The 23,552-nt window shown below is 54.5% G+C and overlaps 3 protein-coding genes across 5 annotated transcripts; all 3 read left to right on the top strand.

Annotated features, from left to right (window-relative positions):
• The first annotated feature begins 44 nt into the window (after positions 1–44).
• YJU2B (YJU2 splicing factor homolog B) lies at positions 45–12,571 on the top strand. 3 transcript variants are annotated; one of them, XM_025457751.3, is made up of 11 exons: positions 84–134; positions 2,536–2,600; positions 2,679–2,883; positions 4,324–4,377; positions 5,482–5,564; positions 6,979–7,034; positions 8,343–8,403; positions 9,178–9,320; positions 9,403–9,575; positions 11,602–11,740; positions 11,871–12,571. In XM_025457751.3, the coding sequence occupies exons 3-11, from the start codon at positions 2,881–2,883 to the stop codon at positions 12,350–12,352; spliced, it is 1,194 nt and encodes a 397-aa protein (XP_025313536.1). In that variant the 5' UTR covers positions 84–134; positions 2,536–2,600; positions 2,679–2,880; the 3' UTR covers positions 12,353–12,571. The 3 variants fall into 3 exon arrangements, with proteins under 3 accessions (XP_025313537.1, XP_025313536.1, XP_025313535.1); XM_025457752.3 differs by lacking the exon at positions 2,536–2,600 and having other exon boundaries at positions 45–134; XM_025457750.3 differs by lacking the exon at positions 84–134 and having other exon boundaries at positions 2,510–2,600.
• Positions 12,572–13,777: 1,206 nt separating this feature from the next.
• MRI1 (methylthioribose-1-phosphate isomerase 1) lies at positions 13,778–22,817 on the top strand. The gene is made up of 8 exons (XM_035702628.2): positions 13,778–13,987; positions 14,067–14,305; positions 15,017–15,192; positions 16,491–16,667; positions 16,745–16,969; positions 18,691–18,820; positions 20,465–20,520; positions 22,734–22,817. Exons 1-6 carry the CDS (start codon positions 13,856–13,858, stop codon positions 18,816–18,818), a joined length of 1,077 nt encoding a protein of 358 aa, XP_035558521.1. The 5' UTR covers positions 13,778–13,855; the 3' UTR covers positions 18,819–18,820; positions 20,465–20,520; positions 22,734–22,817.
• Positions 20,010–23,186, top strand: C20H19orf53 (chromosome 20 C19orf53 homolog). Its single transcript, XM_025457755.3, has 3 exons — positions 20,010–20,387; positions 20,465–20,520; positions 22,734–23,186. Exons 1-3 carry the CDS (start codon positions 20,294–20,296, stop codon positions 22,875–22,877), a joined length of 294 nt encoding a protein of 97 aa, XP_025313540.3. The 5' UTR covers positions 20,010–20,293; the 3' UTR covers positions 22,878–23,186.
• The last annotated feature ends 366 nt before the right edge of the window (positions 23,187–23,552 follow it).

Genomic DNA, 23,552 nt, shown 5'->3' with positions numbered 1-23,552 from the left:
CAAATCAGCGCAGCGGTGCCGCTTAGCTCCGCCTCGCGCCAGCGTCCGCGTTCGCGCCGAGTGCGCCACGCCCCCTTGCGCGCCCGGCCCTCACTTCCGGGCACTGGCACGGCGTGACGTCAGGAGGAGGGCAGGTAAGTACGCGCCGGCGGAGGGGCGGTCAGGCCCGCAGAGGGCCCGGGGTCCGGTCGTTGCTTCCCCCGACCTCGGAGCGGCCGGATGGGGGACGAGTTCGCTGAGGGCCGCGGGGCTCTGCGGCTGTGGGCCCATGTCCGGAGCCGGCTCCGGTCCCAGCCGCGACCCCTGATTGGAATCCCCCGGCCCCAGCCGCGACCTCAGTCCCAGCGCACCCCCCCCCGCCCCCGGGCCATATTATGCCTGAAGGGCCCTTGGGCTTTCTTATCTGAAAAATGGGACTGGTGAGCCCCTACCTAATTGGATTATGGTGAAGATTTTAATGCTTGTAAAACGGTCTAGCATGAGAGATAATTAACTCTGCGTCGGGCGCTGGACTGTGCTTCAGCTCACTGAGTTTTGACGACAACCTTATCAGATTGATACTTTTATAAACCCTCTTTATAGATGAGAGAACTGAGGCTCAGAGAGATATGCTTTGCCAAAGTCAAAACGCTAGCAAGCAGTCACGTTGCAAACCGAGCACGATGCCCTAAGCCAGTGGGATTTATCATTACTCCTGACACCAAGAACTAGAGATTTCTGTACATTCATCCTATAGCCCCACACCAGTGCCAGTCACTGGGCTGGTAAGACCCCTGTAAGAGCCCCAGCTCCTGTAAATGGGATGCCCTGCGAACACTTCCCAATGTCTTATTTCATTCCCAGCAACCCCAGGAAGTCCTGTTGCCAACATATACTCTTTACAACTTGAGGAAATACAAGTTCAGGGAAGCTCAGACGCTGGCTGAAGTCGCCCAGTTAGGAAGGAATGGAGCTGGGATGCAGGCCCAGGGAACTGTGCCCCAGAGCCTAAGTAGGCACTTAGCTGTTTCGTTCGTTAGCAAAACCGTTTTTAGGTTGGAAACGACCTTGGGAAAATCTGGTCCAGGGGCATACTTTAAAAATGGAGGATCTGAGGTAAAGAGATGTTCAAGGTCATGGCGGAACGTTTACATCTGGAGCTTTGCACCTCAGCTTGCCTCTGACCCTGAGGGAGTTGCTTGAACCCCCGTGTTCTCGTTCATCAACTAGAGATCATAGTAACATAATACAGAGCAAACGAGGCAGTGATGTTAGACTGGGTACACACCTGGCGCTCAGTAATTGGTAGAGAGTGCACAGCTAAGTTGGCAGAAACCATTAGATGCTTCCTGACTCCAGCACAGGGAGCCAGCAGGCCACCCCCACAGGTCAAAACCAGGCAACTGCCTGATTTTGTACAGCCTGCCAGCTGAGAATGGTTTTGACTTTATAAATGGTTGGAAAAAAACAAAAACAAGTATAATATTTTGTGACAGGTGAGAACCATCTGAAATTCAAATTTCAGTGCCCATAAATAAAGTTTTGATGAAATGCAGCCAACGCTCACATATTGCCTGCAGCTGCTTTCTACCTATGACAACAGAGTAGAGTCATTGGGACAGAGACAGTTTGGTCCCCATAGCCAGAAATATTTACTCTCTGGTCCCCGATAGAGAAAATCTGCCAATCTCCATTCTAGAATATACTTCAGTGTCTCGTAGCGTCTCTCTTTGGTGTCAAGTAGAACTTCCTTTTGTTTGACCTGAAAGTCTCTCCTCCAAACATACAAAAGGAGGGAGGTCGCCCACTCCCAGCTTAAGGAGACTTGCATTTGATACCTGTGTCACTTGCACTAATTCTTAGGAAACTTTAATCAGTTATGAGTGGTTTGTGCAGTCAGCATTTATCAGGGGCTAGGCACTATCCCAGGTGCTGGAGATACAGCACAGCGTGACCTGGTGGAGGAGTCAGACTGTAGACAAGTCAGCTGACACAGGGCAGTGTGATAGGAACCCCAGGGAAGAAGTGACTAGATCGGGTAGTCAAATGAGGCCTCTGACAGAGATGATGTTTGAGCTGAGACCAGTGACAAAGAACAGACAGCTGGTGGAAGAGCATTCAGGCAGTTGGCCTGCACCTGCCGAGCCTTTGAACGCATCCAGGGAGCCAACATGACTGGAACAGAGTGAGGGAGACAGAGAGGGGTAAGAGGCGGGCTTGGAGAGGCAGGTGGGGGCCCCACAGTCTATGGGGAGGGGCTGGACTTGTTTCTCAAACCAATGGCAATCAATGGAGGGGTTTAGGCAGAACAGTATTTCAGATTTATATTTTAAGATCTCTTCCTGGGGATCCCTGGGTGGCGCAGCGGTTTGGCGCCTGCCTTTGGCCCAGGGCGCAATCCTGGAGACCCGGGATCGAATCCCACGTCGGGCTCCCGGTGCATGGAGCCTGCTTCTCCCTCTGCCTGTGTCTCTGCCTCTCTCTCTCTATCTGTGTGTGACTATCATAAATAAATAAAAATTAAAAAAAAAAAATCTCTTCCTGGTTCCTGTGGAGAAAACCGAGCGTGGCAGGCAAGGGCAAGCCAGGAGACCAGGGAGGAGGCAGCTGTGCTGGTCCAGGTAAGAGATAATGAGGGCTGCAGAAAGATGAGATATATGTTGGATGGAGAGTGAAGAGGATACTGTCTTTCTAAACAGACAAACACCGCTCTTGGGAGGATCGTCTGAGCCGCTGCCACCGCACATAGCCCACGGAATCTTCACCGGAAAGCCGTGGCCCCTCCACCAGGCTGCCCAGGAGGGCAGGACTGGCCAGGGTAGTTAACATTGCACAGTCCGTGTCTTACCGTCTTTTCAGTCCAGCCGTGTTGAAGGAGAGGACCGGTAGGCAACTCCCAAGATGGTAAGTGGACAGCGTTGTGCTTATTGGGTTTCTCTTCTGGTCTGTGTCAGGGAAGGAGCCCTTCCCCCCACCCCTCCCCACCCCCAACCTGATAGGTGGTATTTCCAAACTTTGGATCATGATCTTTTTGGTGCAGTGGTTCTCAAACTTTGCCATGTGCTAAAATCACCTAGGCAGCTTTTTTCTTTTCTTTTTTTTAAGGAAGTGAAATTCATTAACTGTTGGAGAGTGTGTGATTTAATGACACTTAGTATTTTCATACTAAGTGTGGCACAGCCAGCACTTCTATCTAGCTCCAAAGCATTTCCATCGTCCCAAAAAGGAAATCCTGTCCCCTCAAGTGGTCACTCCCCAGCTCCTCTCCCGCGGCCCCTGGCAGCCTGCTTCCTGCTTCCTGCCTACATGGACTTGCCTGTTGGGGACATTCCATATAAGTGGACTCATACAATACATGGCCTTTTGTGGGTTCCTTCTTCCACTGAGGTTCATCCAACTTGTAGCAGGCATCAGAACTCCATTCCATGTTATTACTGAATAATATTCCCCCGGCTGGATCTGCTATATTCTGTGTATCTGTTCATCCACTCGTGAACACTTGAGCTGTTTCCACCATCTGGCTGTTGTGACTAGTGCTGCCATGAAGACGCATGCACAAGGATTTGTTCAAACACCTGTTTTGCACAATGCCTTTTAAAGTCCAGGCACCACACCCCAGAGCAGACCCTGTCAGGGGAACTTCTGGGGGTGGGGCCCAGGCATCAGTGTTTTAGAGACTCCTCAGGTGGATATAACATTCAGCCAAGTCTGAGACCCACTCCTTTGGTGGGTCATTATTTCAGTTTATTGGGTGGCTGCCAGCATTGAAAAAGCAAGACCCAGGGTGCCTCGGTGGCTCAGGTGGTTAAGTGTCTGCCTTCAGCTCAGGTCATGATCCCGGGGTCCTGGGATCCAGCTCCCACATCGGGCTCCCTGCTAGGTGGAGAGCCTGCTTCTCCCTTTTCCTCTGCCCCTCTCCCCACTGCTCATGCCCACTCTGTCTCTTGCTCGCTAATAAATAATAAAATCTTTAAAACATAAATAAATAAAAACCAAGACTCTCACAGCTAGGGTGAGCGTTCTTTCATGAAACCTGTGCCATGTTTCAGCTCTATTATGTGTGCATTTGCAGTGGCAGGTGTTAAATGCATCTTACTGTCTGTCATAGTCCCCAAAACACTGAAAGCCGTTGCTTCAGGAGAGTCTGATTCTCATGGAGTTTTCCAGAGTGACAACAGTGGTTTTCCAGTCCCCAAATCTCTGTCCCCATTCAGACCCTCTGAGCCTACGGCCTCTCTAGGATGTCCCCCAGGCTCCCTCATCTGGGTCCCACCCTGCAAGGCTGGGCGACAGGGTCTCCTCCAGGACATCCTCTCTGAGTCACCTCTCTCTTCTCCTTCCCAGGGTGAAAGGAAAGGTGTAAACAAGTACTACCCTCCAGATTTCAATCCAGAAAAGGTAAGGGCAGTGGGCACTGCCTTTCTTTGGATCTCTCCCCACAGAGGGCCTCCCTGACCACTGTCTCATTCTCTGTCACATCACCTAGCATGTTATTTTTATTTGTCGCCCTGTAACTCCCTGATGTGCCATTCATTTGTTTGGATGTTGCCCATCTCCCCATCTAGAACATCTGCCTGAGGGCAGAGATGTCCATCTTTCTCATTCACCACTGTGGCACTCCGTACTCTGTGGCCCACACCATATGTACTCCGTAAGGGCCTGGGAACAAAGCGATGCATCCCAGCTACACGTCCCGGGCACATGACTGGCCTCACTGTGCCACAGTTTCCTCATACGTCAAAAGGGGGAAATAAAAAAACGCCTCAACATTCCAGGGGCCTGGAGGGGTTAAAACAAGATGATGCAGGCGCCTGGCTGACTCAGTAGGTAGAGCTGTGACTCTTGATCTCAGAGTTGTGAGTTCAAGCCCCATGCTGGGCATAGAGATGACTTAAAAATAAAATCTCAAAATAACCTTTAAAATGAAAAAAAAAACAGGGCAGCCTGGATGGCTCAGCAGTTTAGCACTGCCTTCGGCCCAGGGCGTGACCCTGGAGGCCCGGGATCGAGTCCAACTTCGGGCTCCCTGCATGGAGCCTGCTTCTCCCTCTGCCTGTGTCTCTGACTCTCTGTCTCTCATGAATAAACAAATACAATCTTTTTTAAAAATAAATAAATAAATTGAAATGAAAAAAACAAGAGGAGGCACATGGAGTACCCAGTAATCTGACCAGTGCTGCCCCCTCACCTTGTCTTCCCCCCATCACCAGAGGCCATTACAGTCACCGTCCTTGGTGGACGGTTGGGGGACACCAGGCTCAGCAAACAAAAAGTGATGTCACTCCCCAGGGTCACTAAGCTCTTTCAGCTCTCGCATATTCTAAATGGAAGAGCATAGATTGAGACTTCTGTATTTTTGATTCCAACCCCACTTGTTGCCCCAAGACCTTTAGTGCCTTGCAGTTTGCTGTTAGCAACCCCCACAGGACGTGAGCAAGCGGCCTCTCAATCTGGGGGAGCTGGCATGGCTGTGCTCACCTGCTCTCTTGTCCTTTCCCACAGCATGGCTCTCTTAACCGCTACCACAACAGCCACCCGCTACGGGAGCGGGCTCGGAAGCTGTCACAAGGCATCCTCATCATCAGGTAAGGCCCTGGCACTACCTGAGGACCCCTGCACTTTGTGCTACCTGGCATGGGTCTTTGGGAGAATTCAATGCCCCTGATTTTGCCCAGTGTTGCAGGGTCTTAATTCCAGAAATCAGGAAGTTGCCGTATCAGTCAGCTTTTGCCATGTAACAAAATGATAAACATGTATTGTGTGCTGTTCACAGTTCTGCAGCTCAGCTGGCCATACTTGGGCTTGGCCGTACCTGGGCTTGGCCGACCCACGCTGGGCTCTCTGGCATGTTCGAGGGTCACCTGGGGACTGGCTGGTCCCCAGGGACTGGCTGGGCTGGTACGACTGGACTCCACTCCACAGGTGTCTCATCCTCCAGTAGGCTAGCCCGGGCTGGTTCACGTGGCAGCACCCAGGTTCCAGAAGAGAATGAGCACAGGCAGGAAAGGACCCTTGAGGCCAAGACCCAGAGCCGGCACACTGTCACTTCTGTCTCACTGATTGCCCAAAGCCAGTCATGTTGCAGGGAGCTGGGAGGGTATTTATCCCACCTCTTGGCAGGCAGTATTGCAGAGTCACAGGGCAAAGGGCATGGGTTTAGAGAGGATAAAGAATCCCAGCCATGACTGCCATTGAGCCAGGACAGTGGCCCTACCTGCAGGGCTCCCCTTTTGTTTGTGGCCCACGCCCCAGTGGGTCAGCCACGACAGGAAGCAGAAGCCAGCCTGCATTGCCTCAGAAGGACAAGCCCCTCTCTGCTTCGTGGACTCTGACCTGTCTCTGCGGTCCAACCTGGGCCTGAGCAGAGGATCCAGTGCCAATCACAAGGGGCAAAAACATCTGTGGAAAAAGAATCAAGATCTGAGTCCCCGCCTTAGGAAGCACAGAACTGAAAGTCACCTGGAAACATGCCACCCCGTACTTCCAGCTCCAGAGCCCACCACGCTCCGCCACCAGGCCTGTGCACACCACCCATTCCCACTCTGCAGAGCCCTCGGCTCGTATGGAGAGTGTCTTTACTTCACCGCACTATTCATCACTTAATGGTATTTTCAGACAAAAGCTTTGTCACTCCTGCACGTGGACAGCCAGATCACATGTCCCGAATAGAACCACAGAAAAGAAAGGTAGTAATAGTACAGCACCTCTCCTAAACTCTAGCTGGGCCACTGCTCCCCTCAGCTCACTTCCTCCACTCTAGTTTGTGTAGCTGATAAGTGAGACGTGAAGACGGGGCAGCACCAGCAGAGACTCACCCCGATAGGGTGAGCCCGTGGGAGAGCAGGATGACAGGACTGGCCTGGCTGTAAGAATGCCCACCACTCTATCCTCCCCACGCACATGCCCTTTGCAGCGTGGCTGTGGCTGGAGGCACGGGCATGCAGATCCAGGGAGAGCCCAAGCAGATGGGCGCCAATAAACCGTTTTCTGTTTGTGTAGGTTTGAGATGCCTTATAACATCTGGTGTGACGGCTGCAAGAACCACATCGGCATGGGTGAGCTTCACCTGCCCTTCTACTCCTCATCCCATCCCCGACCTTTCAGCCCCGCAGATGGTGAACCCTTAACTGCCGGGCCTGTGAGAAGCTGTCTCCACCACCCGCCCCTGATCAGAAATCAGAGAGGAGACAGGCACCCCCAGTGACTAGTGGGTTGTGGACACCTCACAGCAGAGCAGTCAGGAGGCCTGGCTTTGCCACTTCCTGAGCTGGGTCACCTACAACAGGTGACTTAGTCTCTATGGGCCTAGTTTACCCATCCATAAAATTCAGATGATATGAGTTCCCACCTGTGTAACATACAAATTATGTAGCACGTGAAGGCTTATAAACTCAAACTGCTGTTACCTTTAGCGTTTGGACCCCTGTGCCTGCCACAGATGGACAGACAGATAGGGTCCCGTGGGCAGTTCTGAGACTCAGGGAGGTGACTTGACCCGCCTGACTTCCATTTCCAACTCCGTGACACCAAGGACACTCAGCTCTTCACGCAGCACCTGGCCCCAGGCAGCAGCCCATTCTGTAAACCAGAGTGGTAGCTCTTGGCACAATGGTCGGGCCCCTCCCACAGAGGCCATGGAAGAGCAGGAAGGAGGAGCTGGGCCACCCCACTGCTGAGGAGGATGATTCTCTCTCACACACACACACACACTCACACTCACACACACACTCCCCACCAGTAGGTCCCCCTGATCAGACCCAGCCAGGGGCATCTGGGGCCACCAGGTCCTCAGGGGACGGAAAGCAGGGCACAGCCTGACACCAGAGGCAGGTCACCCTCAAGGCCAGGAACTGAAGTAGCCACCAGGAAAGGAAAACTCAGGCCACAGCACCAGTGAGCAAGATTAAACAGATCAAGAGTATCTATCACCTATCAGTGAAAAAACAAAAAACACAGATGTAAATAGTAAAAGCTGACCCTTGAGCACTTGCCACATCCCAGGCCCTGTGCTAAGTGATCTGTATATGTAGTTAGCTCCTGTGGTCCTCATATCAGCGCTACATGGTAGGCATTGTAGTCATCCCTATTGAACAAATGGGGAAACTGAGGCCCAGAGGGCCAGAGTAGCCAACCTAAGGTCTTATAGCTGGAATGTGGTGGAGTCAGGATTTGAACCTGGGCCCTCCTGCTGCCCACCCTCTGTGGCTTGAGGACCTGTCATCAAGCGTGCATACGGCTCTTTCCCACATTGAGTTTTAGAGCTCTCCAGAGGTGTCTCCCCTCTGGGGAGATGGAATACCCCTTTGTCCACCCTCCACCCAGGGAAAAGACACTGAGCCCCCATCTTCTCCCTCTCCTTCTAGGTGTTCGCTACAATGCAGAAAAGAAGAAGGTTGGCAATTACTACACAACCCCAATCTACAGGTATAGGCAGCCCGGTGGGTGTCTCAGAGGGACACATCAGGTAGCTGCAGGGTGAGAGGGCCACAAAGGAGTCTGAGTGGAATGGGCAGCCATTCCTTGATGGCCACGTCCTCAGTCCTGTCCTCGAAATGGCCCCGATCTGTCAATCAGTGCACATCCCTTTGTCAGAACACTCCATGGCTCCCACTTCCTGAGCCCTCCCCATGGCCACCAGGCCTTGCACGCTCTGCCCAGTCCTCTCCCTGTCCTCGCCTCCTCCCACTCTCCCCCTCAAGGTCCCTCGCACACCCCAGGAAGACCTCGATGCTCTCAGCCTGGAACGCTCTTCTCAGATATCTGTAAGGCTCCCTTTCCCTCCTGGGGTTTCTGCTCCAACACCACCTCTCAGGCCTGTTCCAAAGCAGCGCACACCACCTGACAGTGGTCACTTGTGCATTTGCTGCCAGTATGGCCCCTGCTGGAATGTCAGTCCCCCCGAGAGCAGGCTGGCATTCTTCACTGTTGTGTCCCCAGCTGCTGCCAAGCCTGCCACAGAGAGCAGGACATGTTGAATACATGAGTGAACAAATGAACAGAGAACAGATAGAATATCAGTTCCGGGGTGACGGGACAGTCTGTCTCACCCACAGCCATAACCCCAGATACAGAGTTTGGTGTGTCGTTGGTGCTCAGTGAACACCTGTCAAGTGACACACACACAAAGGGAAGGAAGCAGGGGTGACGGGTGGACCAGGGCCACCATGCTGTCCTGACTTCCACCCTCTGCCCACCCAGGTTCCGGATGAAATGCCACCTCTGCGTCAACTACATCGAGATGCAGACGGACCCCGCCAACTGTGACTATGTGATTGTGAGTGGCGCCCAGCGCAAGGAGGAGCGCTGGGACATGGCGGACAATGAGCAGGTGCTGACGACAGGTGAGCGTGGAGGGTGGGCCCCGAGGCCAACCCCGGCCCCGAGCGGGAGCCTGCCAGCCCTGCCGCATTCTGGCTGTTGCAGAGCACGAGAAGAAGCAAAAGCTGGAGACGGATGCCATGTTCCGCCTGGAGCATGGCGAGGCCGACCGGAGCACACTGAAGAAGGCCCTCCCCACCCTGAGCCACATCCAGGAGGCCCAGAGCGCCTGGAAGGATGACTTCGCACTCAATAGCATGCTACGGAAGAGGTTCCGGGTGAGCAGGGCATGGGGGGAGTGTCAGGACCTCGAAGAGGGGGTCATTGACAAGGGGGGCAGCATGCAGGGCCAGCCCTCTCCCCACCATGTCCTATCTGCAGGTGGGTCATCTGGCCCTCTGAGCCTCAGTTTGACCACATCCCTACCTCAGGAGTAGCCTCTGTCTCCTGGGGAGCCCCAGCTCACCGGGCACCCCTCTGCTGCTCAGCTCCTAACACACACCTCATAGGTCCACTCAACCATCCCAAAATGAAGTCCAGATATCATCAATGCACCCCTACATAATTGCCAAAACCCTCTCTGCAGTGCCCTGTGGTTAAAAGAAAACAAAAATTGAAAGGGAAAGTCACCTACAATGAAAAGTAATCGTGGGGGCAGCCCGGGTGGCTCAGCGGTTTAGCGCCGCCTACAGCCCAGGGCGTGATCCTGGAGACCGGGGATCGAGTCCCATGTCAGGCTCCCTGCATGGAGCCTGCTTCTCCCTCTGTCTCTGTCTCTCTCTCTCTCGATTAAATAAATAAAACCTTAAAAAAAAAAAAGGAAAAAAAATAAAAGTAATCATGCATATTTAGGAATGCCTGAGCAAGACACTTGCCCTGGCATGGAGCGTCACTGAGGGTCCAGGTGCAAACGCTGACCTTTGTCCCCAGGGACACTGCTGTCAGTGACTGCAGTGGCTTCTGAAAGATACCCGGTGGAGCCACACGTCACAGGGAGTCAGGGCCCAGGGTCATATGAGTGCCTGTGCCTTGTGCCCACTCTCGACAGGCAGGAACTTCCCCAGCTACCCCCATGGAACACAAGCTGTCACCATCCCACAGCTCCTGTCCCTTCCTGCTTCCTTTTCTGATCATTCTGTGGTCATTATTAGGACTAAAACTGCTAGTTTTCTCACTAATTATTCATAACCAAAAACATATTCCTCCAGCTGTGCCTGTGCCCTGAGCTGTGTGTCCCCTGCTTTCTGGGCATCTCCCCATGAGGTGTCTAAGGACACTCAAGCCTAACACCCCCAGAAGCCCCTGTGCATCACTAAGCCACCCCTTCTCAGCAATGGAGGCATCTCTGTCCTTGCAGGGATTCAAGCCCCGAAACCTGGAGTCGACCTTGACTCCCCCTCATCCCTGTCTCCCATTGGCAAATTTTTGGGGTCCTACCACTCCCACAGCCTCCATCATCTCCAGCCTGGACCAGCACAGTCTCTCTGCCCTGGTCTCCAGGCTCCCACGTCCCCTCATCTGTTCCCCATGTGGCCACCAGGAGGCACATGGGAATACCTGAGTCATTTCACATCTCTGCTCAGAACACTCCATGGTTCCTACTTAAAATAGAACCCAAAGTCCTCTCCATGGCCCACAGCCCAAATGATTCACCTTCCCCTTCCCCACTGTCTCCACCTTCCCCTCACTCTCTCTGTTCTAGCCATACTGGCTTCCTCACTTCCTCCACCACTCCAAGCACACTTGCTTCTGGGCCTTTGCACAGGCTGTACCCTCTACCTTGGAATGTTTTTCCACCAGATGCTCACTTGACTTCTTCACTCAGATGTCCTTTCTCAAATGTGGCCTTTTCAGGGAGACTTTGCCTGCCCCTTCCCTCCCTTCTGCACCACATTTACAGTTGAACCCCTCACTCACTCCCTATCCCCTTCCCTGCGTTCTTTTGCTCCTCACTACTCTGTCTCTCTAACCTACTAGAATGTCAGCTCCGTGAGGGCAAGGGTTTGTGTCTACTCACTGCTGCGTCCCCAGTGTCTAGAACAAAGCCTGGTACAAGCTGACCATTGTGTAAATATTCATGGAATGAACCAACAGAGGACTGAACAGCACACGTATGAATGACACTTGCATCTTGCATTTGCTGAGTGACTTCTGTGTCCTGGGCACTGTGTGAGGCCCTTCCCTCAAACAGGCTCGAAGAGGAGGAAGCTGAGTGGAGTGACACACCCCGGGGTAGTGGGCAAGAAAGAGGCAGGTCTTTGACACCCACCATGCCTTCCCCCCTTCCTGTCCCCCACCATACAGGAAAAGAAAAAAGCCATGCAGGAGGAGGAAGAGAGGGACCAGGCGCTGCAGGCTAAGGCAAGCCTGGCCATCCCACTGGTACCTGAGACGGAAGACGACCGCAGGCTGGCCGCCCTGCTCAAGTTCCACACCCTGGACTGTGCGTGGGGAGCTAGCGGGCATGGGGGACTGGGTGGGCAGAGATGGGGGCCCCTAGCCTTGCGGAGGCTGTGCCAGGCCCAGGCAGAGAACAGCTTTGAACCTTCCCTCTCTTCCCTCCCAACCCCCAGCCTACGAGGACAAGCAGAAACTCAAGCGGTCAGAGATCATCAGCCGCTCCTGGTTCCCCTCTACCCCGGGACCTGCCACCAGCAGCAGCAAAGCCGGAAGTGTCCTGAAGAAGTTGGCCCAGAACCGCCGATCTGCACCGGCCAGCTCTCCCATCACTGTAGGGGACCTGGGCATCGTGCGGCGGAGATCCCGGGAGGTCTCAGAGAGCCCCCAGCCCACAACAGAGACCCCCATGTCTGGGGAGCCATGGGTGCCAGAGAGGAACACCCAGGACGGGCCCACATCCCCCCAAGACTGCTCTGCAGAGACAGCTGAGACCCCCAAAAGCAGGGGGCCTCCAATGCAGGAGGGGAAATGTCAGGACAGGCCCCAGTCCCCACCAGGCTCCTCCCAGGAGGCAGCCACCCCCCAGGACACACCACAGCCATGCACCTTCAGCTCCTCTCTTGTGGCTGATTACTCCGACTCAGAGAGTGAATGAGCAGCTCTGGGGACCAGACCTGCTCCAGAGGCTGCTACACGCCCCCAAGGAGGCCCCTCAGACTGCAGCCCTGCTTGCCCACCACCCCTGGGAGAGCTCAGACGCCGCCCCCCTCCCCAGACCTCACCTTCCTGCGACGGTGGAGTTATTTATTTGGTCCTGGAGAGGGTGTTTGTGCCTTGTGGGACGACATCCCAACATTAAAGCCCTGCTGCTTTGTCCCTGCCTCAAGTTGCTAGATGGGCCCAGGGGCTGACTCCCCCACCCCCACTCCCACCCCACTGAGTTTCCCTGGACACTCAGCAGTCAGTGTGATGCTGCCACAGCTGTGGCCCCAGCCATGATCCCCACCCAGCATGAGGAGGGTTTCAGGGTGGTGGCTCAGGTTGGTCTGCAGTCAGAGCAGACTTCCCAGAGGAGGCAATGCAGGCTGCATGTGAAGGGTGGAAAGGGAACCAGGCGGCAGGATCCACACAGGGCAGGCCTGGCTGGGAACATAGGAGGTGCGCGAAGCAGCTGGGCCTGGAGCATGCATGTGTGGGGATGCCCCGCAAGGTCGTGGAAGAGCTCCCCTCCTTCCTGTCCTGATGCATCTTTTGAAGGGAACTGGTAAACCGAGCAGAAAATGGCTCAGAAACAGCAGGGCATCCACCCAGAGACCCAGCCGGCCACCTCCCTCTAAACTGTGGAAAAGGAAGATCATTTCACAAATATGTATTTTTTATTTTTTACAAATATATTCTTTTTAAGATTTTATTTATTCATGAGAGAGGCAGGCTCCATGCAGGGAGCCGGATGTGGGATTCGATCCCAGACTACGGCATCACCCCCTGAGCCAAGGGCAGATGCTGAACTGCTGAGCCACCCAGGAGTCCCCCCATTTCACAAATATTGATGGGAGTATTTGCAGTATGCCAGGCACTAGTCTAGCCCCTGGGGATACAGCCGTGAGCCAGACAGACCCGGGCCCTCTAGGGACTGAGGTCCTGGCCAAATTCTTACTTGGCCCTGGGGGGGGGTGCGGGGAGGGCTCGGGCGTCACCAGTCTTTGCTCCCTGCAGGGATGGGAAGGTTTCAAGGCAACAAACAGTAAGACGCCTTCCTTAGTCTTTGGGACCCCCAATTCGGGCCTTTCTCTACTTCAGACCACCTTCAGCACTGCTCTGGCTGAACTCGGGCGCCAAAGGGAGCCCTCCGGACATTTGGGGGTCATGCGATGAGGCCCTAATTCTGGTCAGCCGTACGCTAAACACAGGGCCCAGAATCCAATAGCTGTCCCATAAGCGGTGCCATCTGTGCTTTCCGGGAGGCGACCAACTGCCCAGATTTAACGCGGCAGGTAAAGCGGGGCTGGCCCCGCGGGCCGCCGGTGCTGCGGGATCGCTGTGCGCACGCGCCTCGGGGGCGGCCCCCGCCCCGGCCCCGCCCCTCCGCGTTCCGAGCGTCCGCGTGCGCGGCTGGACCCCGCACCTCCCGAGCGGCGGCGGGCGAGGCGGCGGCCCCATGGCCCTCGAGGCGATCCGCTACTCCCGGGGCTCCCTGGAGATCCTCGACCAGCTGCTGCTGCCCCAGCGCAGCCGCTACGAGCCAGTGGGCTCGGTGCGCCAGGCCTGGGAGGCCATCCGCGCCATGAAGGTGGGCCGCGCGGCCGAGCGGCGGGGCCGGGGCGGGAGGAGGGCGCCCCCGCCTGACGCCGCGTCCACCCCGACCCCAGGTGCGCGGCGCCCCGGCCATCGCGCTCGTGGGCTGCCTCAGCCTCGCCGTGGAGCTGCAGGCGGGCGCGGGGGGACCGGGACCCGCCGCGCTGGTGGCTTTCGTGCGCGACGCGCTGAGCTTCCTGGTCACCGCTCGGCCCACCGCCGTCAACATGGCCCGCGCTGCCCGCCACCTGGCCGACGCCGCAGCCCTGGAGGCCGAGCGCGACGGCGCCACGGAGGAGGCGGTCCGGGAGAGGTAGGCGGCCTTGTGCCCTGCGCTGCCCCATGGGGAGGCTGGGAGTTCACTTTTTCGCAGAGTGACCTCTTTGACATATAGGGAAACTGAGGCACGGCGCATCAGCCCCAAACCACACAAGCAGGACTGAGAGCCCACCCCGGGGCAGCTGGAGACCGCCCCAAGATCCTTGCTCTCAATCCCTTGTCTGCCTCCCCAGACCGTATACAGCCCCAACTACCGTGGAGGTCCTTTTCAGAGCCACTGCATTCTCCTGGTTTTGCTTTTGAGAAATTTTGTTTCCTGTCCTCATCCCGCCCCTGCCCTTTGGTTCTTACACTCCTCTGCGCTGCAGCTAAGTCGATGCTTGCCATGTTCCTTGATGCAACGAAGCTTACTCCTGCCTCAGGGCCTTTGCACGTGCTCTCTGCAGGCCAGCTCTCCACAGAGCTAACTCTCCCCATCAGGTTTCAGATACCTGCTTTCCCCACCCCCTCAGGTAACTCCACGGGGCCAGATTTTTGTCCTGTTTATTGCCGTGCTCTCCCACACACATGAGGTAAATGTGCTGTGTGAGCCAGTGGTGTGACAGGTGACAGTGGCAGAAGAGTGCAGGCCCCACAGCCTGGAGAGGCTTTGAGCTGGAGGGCTCCTGTACAGTGCTGTTGGCTAGGGAGGAGGGGCTAGCCTGGGCCCAAAGCCTGGTAGCTGAGAGCCCCTTGTTGGCCCCAGAGTGATCCGCTGCGCTGAGGACATGCTGGAGAAAGACCTCAAGGACAACCGGAGCATTGGGGACCTAGGAGCCCGCCACCTCCTGGAGCGGGCAGCTCCTGGGGGCGGCAAGGTGACCGTGCTGACCCACTGTAACACCGGTGCACTGGCCACTGCTGGCTATGGCACAGCTCTGGGTGAGTGGGCATCCATGGGAACGGGGAAGGGCCTTTTGAACACTAGAGAAACCCTAACCACTTTACCCGCCAAAAAGATATGAATGTATTCTTGTACAGAAGTGCTTAGGGTGTTAGCTTCAGGTATGGCTGGATCCAGGGGTCAAAGAGTGACATCAGGATCCACCTGTCCCTGTTCCTCAGTTCTGTCCTCCATGGTGGCATCGTTCTCATGCCCCCACAGGCTAGTAGGGAGGCTTCTAGGGTTCAGATCATGAGGAAAAGAGCCAAGGGTCTCTATGCTGACAGTGCCAGAAAAGTCTCCTCGTATCTCAGGGGCTCTGATAGGGTCACTTGCCTATCCAGGATCAATTAGTCAGTGGGCCCAGCCCAAGCCATGTGCCTACAGAAACGGCAGGATGCGAACTCCAAAAGGGCTGAGAAGGGAGTGGCCCTCCAAAAGAAAGACTGGGGTAGCTGTGACCAGGAGAGTGGGGAAGAGGTCCTGGGGATCAAGGAAACAGATTCCTCTTGACCCTGAATTCCCCAGGAGATTTGCCTACCTGCCCGGGCCCTGCCCTTGTGCCTGGGGACTGAGGCCTTGATGGCAAGACACCGATTTATTCACTCAACAAACATCAATTAAGAATTCGACAGCCCCACCATTCCTGCAGACGTGCATTCCATTATTCATTCAACACTTGCTGAGCCCCTGCCGTGTGCCAGGCACAGTCCTGCACTGGAGACCCACCAGTGAACACAGTAGACAAAAATCTGCCCTGAGGAACAGGAAAGCAGGAGAAACAAACACAACCAATCCATAAGTACGTATGCTGGGTCCCGAGGTGATGAGTTCTAAAGAGAAAGAGCCAGGAAGGGGTCAGAGGTGTGGGGGCTTGCTATGAGAGATCAGGGATCAGGGAAGGCCTTGCGGGGAAGGTGTTCTCTGCACACATGTGCCTGGCAGAGGAGACCATCACTGCAAGGGCCTGGGGAAATGGCACTGTGCCTGGTAAGCCTTTGGTGAGTTGTACTTTTTTTTTTTTTTTTTAATACTTTATTTATTTTGAGAGAGGGCAAGACGGGCAGAGGCAGAGGATGAGAGAGAACCCCAAGCAGGCTCCATGCTCAGTACAGAACCCGATACAGGACTTGATCCCACGATCCCGAGATCATAGCCTGAGTCTAAATCAAGAGTTGGACGCCCAACTGACTGAGCCACACAGGCACCCCTGAGCTGTGCTCCTAAACAATGAGCCACCCTGTCCATGTGTCACTTTCTGTCTCATCCTGACCTTCTGGTTGGCCGGGCCCCACAGGTGTGATCCGCTCACTGCACACCCTGGGCCGTCTGGATCATGCCTTCTGCACGGAGACCCGGCCCTACAACCAGGGAGCCCGGCTGACAGCCTTCGAGCTGGTCTACGAGCAGATCCCCGCCACCCTCATCGCCGATAGCATGGCAGCAGCGGCCATGGCCCACCGGGGCGTGTCAGGTCAGCAGGTGTGGCGCCAGTGGGCAGGGCTCCAAACATCCAGGGCCAGGTTATGACCCCAGCATCTTGCTCCCCAGCTGTCGTCGTGGGAGCCGACCGAGTGGTTGCCAACGGTGACACGGCCAACAAGGTGGGCACCTACCAGCTGGCCATCGCTGCCAAGCACCATGGCATCCCCTTCTACGTGGCTGCCCCCAGCTCCTCGTGTGACCTCCGTCTGGAGACAGGAAAGGAGATCGTCATTGAGGAGCGCCCAGGGCAGGAGCTGACAGATGTCAACGGGGTCAGGATTGCAGCCCCCGGTAAGCCATCCCCTTAAAGACAGGCACCAGAGCACCCAGGCACCTCCCTTTAGGCACCCTGGCCCTATCACAGAGGCAGGTGGATTTAGGTTTAGGGTAGAACCAGCCTTCTGGGGCATAAACCGCTCCTTCAAGCCATTTCTTGGAACAGAAGCATCCTGAAGGTCAGATTCAAGGTCAGAGTTAGGGGACTTAGGGCAAGTTATCCTGCTAGTCTCTATCTGGATTTCCTCCCTTGAAGAAAAAATAAGAATACTGCTTCACCTAGTGCCTATGAAGAGACACTGATGTTCTCAGCTTCTCCACTCCACCTGGCTGCTGTGAGCCAGATGCCTGAGTTCCCTCCCCCACCCCCCCACCCCCTGCCCCAGGACCCCAGTCGTTTGCATCTGTAAGAAGAGCCCTCTCTACAACCCACCTGACAAACCCCAGGGTGACCAGTAAATTCACCCATGTGACATGGAAGACAGTGCCTGACCCTTGCTTAGTGCCCATTAGATAGTAACAATTATGATTGACAATATTTTATAAAAGGGATCCCATTAAAATCCCTAGGCTCTGAAAGTACTATGGGGCTGCCACCCCAGAGCCCCAGGTATGGAGCTAAGGTAAAAATCACGCTATACAACTACACAGAGGGACATCCTAACAGTCCACATTGTTCTATGCTGCCAATTCCTTACAGCTTTTAAAAAACAGATATATTAATTCTATAAATATATTTCCTCCTTCTTCTTCTCTCTCTCTCTCTCTCTCTCTCTTTTTTTTTTTTTTTTTTTTTTTTAATATCCCTGCTTTCCCGGAGGCAGAAGGAACACTAGCCAAAATCCATAAGACTGTGGAAAGCAGTGTTGGCAACACCTGCCCATCCCCTGAAATAAAACTAGGGACTGCAGGGTAACAAGGATGAGAGACACAGGCCATGTACAGCCTGCTCCAGCCAGTGGTCACAGGAATGCAGAACCTGGGGGACGGGTATTCTGATTTTTCCAACATCTACATTTTGAAAGCTGGCAGCTAATTCAGTGGTCTTCAAAGACCTGTGAGCAGAGAAAACAGGCCACCCATTTGCCACCTCTGGTGTAAAAGGTTGTTAGTCATTCAGCAGATATTTTTGAGTACCTGACCGATGCTAAGGCGCTGAGGATACAGGAGTAAAAAAGACATGAACATCCCTGGGCTCGTGGGGCTGACAATCCAGCAGGGGCGAGGGGAAACAAATGAAACAAATAACAAAACCACAGTGTATGTTAGAAGCAGGTGGGAGCTGAGGAGAAAGAAACAAGACAAGGATGGGCATGGGGAGTGTCCACACAGGGAGATGTGGACAGAGTGGAAGTCCTTGCCGAGAAGATGACATTTGAGCAAAGATCCAAAGGAAAGGAAACAGTGATTCATGTGCCCACCAGAGGCAGAGGGAACTGCCCATGCAAAGGCTCTAAGCTCTTAGAGCTTCTTATGGAGACCCTCAGAGCCAGCAAAAGTGGGGTAGATGTATGTAAGATTCCTGAGCCTTCTTGGATGATGACAGCCCAGGAATGGTGGGGGAGCATGCGGGGTCTAAACTCATTACTAGGTGCCAAAGCTCATGTTTTCATGCACTTAGAGAATGAGCACCCCCAGACTCTCAAGGACCACCATGGGGGAGAGAGGTGACAACAGCTTGAGAACCTCCACAGAGCCACATACCTGCCTTCTTGCCTCCCCTCTCTCTCCTTCAGGGATTGGGGTTTGGAATCCTGCCTTCGATGTCACCCCCCATGACCTCATCACTGGTGGCATCATCACAGAGCTGGGCGTCTTTGCTCCTGAAGACCTCCAGGCAGCCCTAAGCACCACCGCCTCCTGAGGGTAGGGACCCTATACGGACCCCAGAAGTAATCAACCTGACTCTCCATATCCAGCCCCCATCCTCTTAGGGTTTATAATAAACTTATTGAATGGCCTGCCCCCAAACTTACCTGTTCCCCCAAACACTCCTTCCCCAAACCAGGGAGAGCACACAGGACCTTTGCATGGCTCTTAGGGGCCCTGTAACAGGAGCCAGTGTGCCCAAGTTCAGAACCCAGCTCGGCAGTGTGATCTTGGCCAAGCCACTTCGCCTTCCCATGCTTCTCATTTATAAAACACGGATATTATTAGTACTAACCTCTTAGGTTGCTTCAGGGCTAGAACCAGGGTGGTGCATGGGATACAGAATTTTCAATGGGACACTGAAAAGCTCAGTAATCAAGATAAATAATAGCTTCATGGAATATTTTTTAAAACTAAAAATTAATGCAAAAATGCAAAACGATATCCATGATGAGCAAAAGATCAAGATATTAAACGGACTGGACACTTGCCTTTGCACGAATTGACCTTACCTAACCCCTGACACTGGCCCTTGTTCCAATAAAACCTTGTTTAAAGTAGTAGGCAGCTGGTCCGTAGGCTATAGCTGGATCTTCTTTGAGACAGGCAGAGAAAGAGTGAGAGTGCAACTTGGGGGTCAGGGCAGAGGGAGAGGGGAGAGAGAATCCCAAGTTGACCCCACTGTCAACATGGAGCTCGACATGCGGCTAGATCTCACGACTCTGAGATCATGACCCGACTGCGCTGAAATCAGGTGGAAACTTAACCAACTGAGACACCCAGGTCCCCTTAATTTTATATTTTAATACTGATTTTTTAAAGTAATCTCTGCAACCAACGTGAGTATCAAATTCACAGCCCTGGGACCAAGGATCACGTGCTCCACTGACTGAAGCAGCCAGGCACCCCTGAAATTTTATTTTTAAATGTTGAAAATACTATTGATAACTGATTACGGAATTTTAGGCACCCTTAAAATTTGCACCAGTGAGTGCCTCACTCGTCTCACCCTAGTGCTAGACTAAATTTTATGTACAAAGCATGAAGCGAAGTCTTTTTTTTATTTTAAGATTTTATTTATTTATTCATGAGAGAAAGAGGCAGAGACACAGGCAGAGGGAGAAGCAGGCTCCATGCAGGGAGCCCGAAGTGGGACTCGATCCCAGGTCTCCAGGATCACGCTCTGGGCTAAAGGCAGTGCTAAACCGCTGAGCCACCCGGGCTGCCCATAAAACTAAGTCTTACAAAACAAGTGAGCGCCTTGTAAATACTCTCTTACATTACAACCTTGAAGTTTTTGCAAAGCGCTGCCTACGATCCGCGCCTTCTGGGGGCATCTGTCTCTTTAACGCTTTGCCACGTTGTGTCCCGTGAGCCTTTGCGTCCCGCCGCCTCGCTGTGTCCCGTCGTGCCCCTCGCCTTCCGGCTGCCATTACTCACAGCCCCGCCTTTTCCGGCGCATCCCCGATCATGGCGCAGGGGCAACGCAAGTTCCAGGCGCGGAAGCCGGGGAAGAGCAAGGCGGCGGCGGCCTCGGAGCGGAACCGGGGCCCCAGGAAGGGTGGTGAGGAGCTATCAAGAGTCTGGGGGGCGGGGGGGGCCTGGGGCTCCCCGGCCTCACGCGAGCGCATCTCTTCCCAGGTCGTGTGATCGCCCCCAAGAAGGCGCGCATCGTGCAACAGCAAAAGCTCAAGAAGGTGAGTGGGGCGTGCGAGCGGCGAGGGAAGGGGCCTGGAGGGGGTGAGGGGCGGAGGCTGGCGCCCGGACCCGGTGGGCCTCCGCTTCGGCCCCTGCGCCGTGGATACCCGCACGTCACGTACCGTTCCCCAGGCCTCGCAGCAGCAAGGCCTGACGTGCAGAAAGTGTTCAGCAGGCACCTCAGCCGCTCTGGGCGTTCAGCGTTAGTAGGAGTCGGGAGGGGAGGAGGCGTGGCGAAGTGGAAACGCCGGCTTTGCGGAGAGGCAGCGCTGCGTGCGCTCGCAGCTCCCATCAGCAGCTAGTAGTTCTTCCCCCTGCGTCTCTTACCTGTAAATGGTCGTAGTGCCAGCACCTTTCTCCCAGAAGTGCAAGGACTTAACGCCCTGCGCTGAGAACAGCACGGGACACAAGGAAACGTTAGCTGCGTTGCTCTTCGTTTTTGTGGTTGTGTCTAAATGCAGCTTCTTTACAGAAGTGGATGGCGTAGAATTTATTCAGAAGTTTAAAGAGATTTGAAACTGGTTTTACTGGAGTCTGACTTGAGTTCAGATTATACTCCACGCTAATTAATGCGTATGACCTTGAGCAACTTGTTTAGGTTCCCGAGAATGTCGGTTTTCTGAGACCTGGGCACCCAGTGGTCTTCATACCTTCACCGGCAGCGGGAGGCAGACTGCCTCTTGGGCATCTCAGACTCAGCATATCCCAAACCAAGCTCCTGATCCTCCCCTCTCCCTCCCGGACATAACCCTTCCACAGTCTTGATTCAGGAAGACTCCAGAGACTTGGGATCATTCTTGATTCCCCCTTCTCTCTCATCTGGGTCTAATCCCATCCTTTATTGCTTTTAGTATTAATCTAGAATCCACTCATTTCCCACCTCCGATGACCCTCGCCACCGGGTCCCATCCCATCAACTACCACCTGCACCAGTGCAGTCACCTCCTTCCTCATCTCCTGTCTCTCCCCACAGCCGCCAGAGGGCACCAGTGAGCAACCGAGTCTGGGCTGTTCCATCCACTGCTCCAGCCTTCAGTGTCTTCCCACCTCAGGAAAAGCCCAAATCCTCCCCAGGGCGGCCCTGCGTGATCTGTCCTTGTCATCTCCCACTCTCCTCCTTGCTCACTGGCCCCTTAACAGCCCCTTATGCCACCGTAGCATTTTTGCATTGGCTGTTTCCTCTGCCCAGATTCTTCTCCCAGAAGTCCACACAGCTCCGTTTCTCAGGGTCTAGTCTGACAGCAGGCAGTGCCTCTGGCTGTCCCCAATAACATCCACCCCTCACACGTCCCATGTTTTTTCATCAATAGCAGAGCTTACCTTCACTTAAACCTAGTGGGTCACGGGCGTTTATGTCATCTGTAAACCACACACATGCTGAGTGCTAGCTCCCTGGGGGTAGATGTTTTCTGTGTCTTGTTTGTTGTTGTGCCCCCTGCCTCTAGGTGTGTGATAGTCACGGTGGTCATGATTGTTGGAAGTCATGTAGGACAGGGCAGTTCGGGAAATTTGATTAAAATTTGGACCCGGGATCCCTGGGTGGCGCAGCGGTTTGTTTAGCGCCTGCCTTTGGCCCGAGGCGCGATCCTGGAGACCCGGGATCGAATCCCACGTCGGGCTCCCGGTGGATGGAGCCTGCTTCTCCCTCTGCCTGTGTCTCTGCCTCTCTCTCTCTCTCTCTCTCTCTCTCTCTCTCTCTCTCTCTCTGTGTGTGTGTGTGAGACTATCATAAATAAATTATTTTTAAAAATTTTTTAAAATAAGTAAATTAATTTAATTAAATTAAATTTGGACCCAAATCCCTGTGCCTTTGCTTGCTCACATCTCTGTGTCTTGGGGCCCCAGTTCGCCCTAGGCCAAGTGGAAATGGCAGGGGCCAGGAGAGGACTGCTCCCTGGAAGCTGGGACCAAAGGCTCTGGGCATGCCAGGTGCCAGGTTCTAGTCTCCCATCCCTCACCTGTTGGGGGAACCCTGGACAGGTGCCTCCTCACTGCAGGAACCTGTGTCCTTATCTGTAAAATGGGGATGAGCAGAGGTTTAAAAGCTGAGGTCCAGAGACAAGAACAGGATTTTTTGTATGTAACACCCCAAAGAGTGCAGGGCAGAAGAAAGACATAAACCCCAGACTCTCAGGGGCTGCTACAGGGGGAGTTGCTCATCCCACCCCCCACCTCAGGTCCCAGTCTCATTGCCCTGTGGTTGCCCCCTTAGGATCTGGAGGTCAGCATCCGGAAGAAGATTGAACATGACGTTGTAATGAAGGCCAACAGCAGCCTGCCCAAGAAGCTGGCGCTGCTGAAGGCCACTGCCAAGAAGGAGGCAGTCTCTTCTTCCTCCACCAAGACACCTTCCTAAGGGCACTGGCCCATTGGAGGCCATCGCCACAGCCTCCGTGCTCAGACCTCTGCAGGTGGCCCCACAGGTGGCACTGCAAGGAGAGGCCGTGCTCTCCAGAGCCTCAGGTGGCACACACCTCAGATTTCATTGGAGGCCAAGCCCGTGAGCAGGTGATCAGCAGATCTGGAAGGCACTGGTCAGCTTGTCAGGGTGCCGAGGACTCCAGAAGGGAAGGAAATGTTTGCCTACTTCCTGCTTTCCCCTCCCCCTCCCCAGGTCTTGTCTCCACTGGTTTAACCCAGAGCAATAAACCTGACTGTGATTCTTCCTGCGTTCCCATGCTCCTGTGAGTGGGCCAGTGCTGGGGCTGCAGACCAGGTGTGCCACAACCAGGTGAGTCCCAGCACTTTTCATCAGAGACCAGCCATGCGCCTGCCCTGAGAGGAATGATGAATGGGCATCTGTACCTCCAGCCCAGGAGCCAGAGGAGAGTCTCCTGCCCCTCCGGCCCCAGGTGATCCCATCAGCCTCCTAACTTGCCTGCACACCCTCCAAAGGATGCCCAGATCACCACCTTTACCAGAGATGAGCCAGGCGTCTTAGGGAGCTACTTTCCATCCATATGACAGATGTTGACACCACCTGATCTGAGTGCCAACTAAACCAGAATGCACTTAGAAACTGGGGGGGGGG

The sequence above is a fragment of the Canis lupus genome, chromosome 20 (genome assembly GCF_003254725.2).
Source record: "Canis lupus dingo isolate Sandy chromosome 20, ASM325472v2, whole genome shotgun sequence".
Taxonomy (NCBI): domain Eukaryota; kingdom Metazoa; phylum Chordata; class Mammalia; order Carnivora; family Canidae; genus Canis; species Canis lupus.
Note: the sequence above shows the minus strand (reverse complement) of the source record. Positions and strands in the feature narration are given on the sequence as shown.

Coding starts and splice junctions, on each gene's coding strand:
- YJU2B (XM_025457752.3), top strand. Junction 4,378..5,481: donor CAGATTTCAATCCAGAAAAG/GTAAGGGCAGTG, acceptor CCTTTCCCACAG/CATGGCTCTCTTAACCGCTA. Junction 7,035..8,342: donor CAAGAACCACATCGGCATGG/GTGAGCTTCACC, acceptor CTCTCCTTCTAG/GTGTTCGCTACAATGCAGAA.
- MRI1 (XM_035702628.2), top strand. CDS start 13,856: ATGGCCCTCGAGGCGATCCGCTACTCCCGGGGCTCCCTGGAGATCCTC. Junction 13,988..14,066: donor AGGCCATCCGCGCCATGAAG/GTGGGCCGCGCG, acceptor CCCCGACCCCAG/GTGCGCGGCGCCCCGGCCAT. Junction 16,970..18,690: donor GGTCAGGATTGCAGCCCCCG/GTAAGCCATCCC, acceptor TCTCTCCTTCAG/GGATTGGGGTTTGGAATCCT.
- C20H19orf53 (XM_025457755.3), top strand. CDS start 20,294: ATGGCGCAGGGGCAACGCAAGTTCCAGGCGCGGAAGCCGGGGAAGAGC. Junction 20,388..20,464: donor CCGGGGCCCCAGGAAGGGTG/GTGAGGAGCTAT, acceptor ATCTCTTCCCAG/GTCGTGTGATCGCCCCCAAG. Junction 20,521..22,733: donor AACAGCAAAAGCTCAAGAAG/GTGAGTGGGGCG, acceptor TTGCCCCCTTAG/GATCTGGAGGTCAGCATCCG.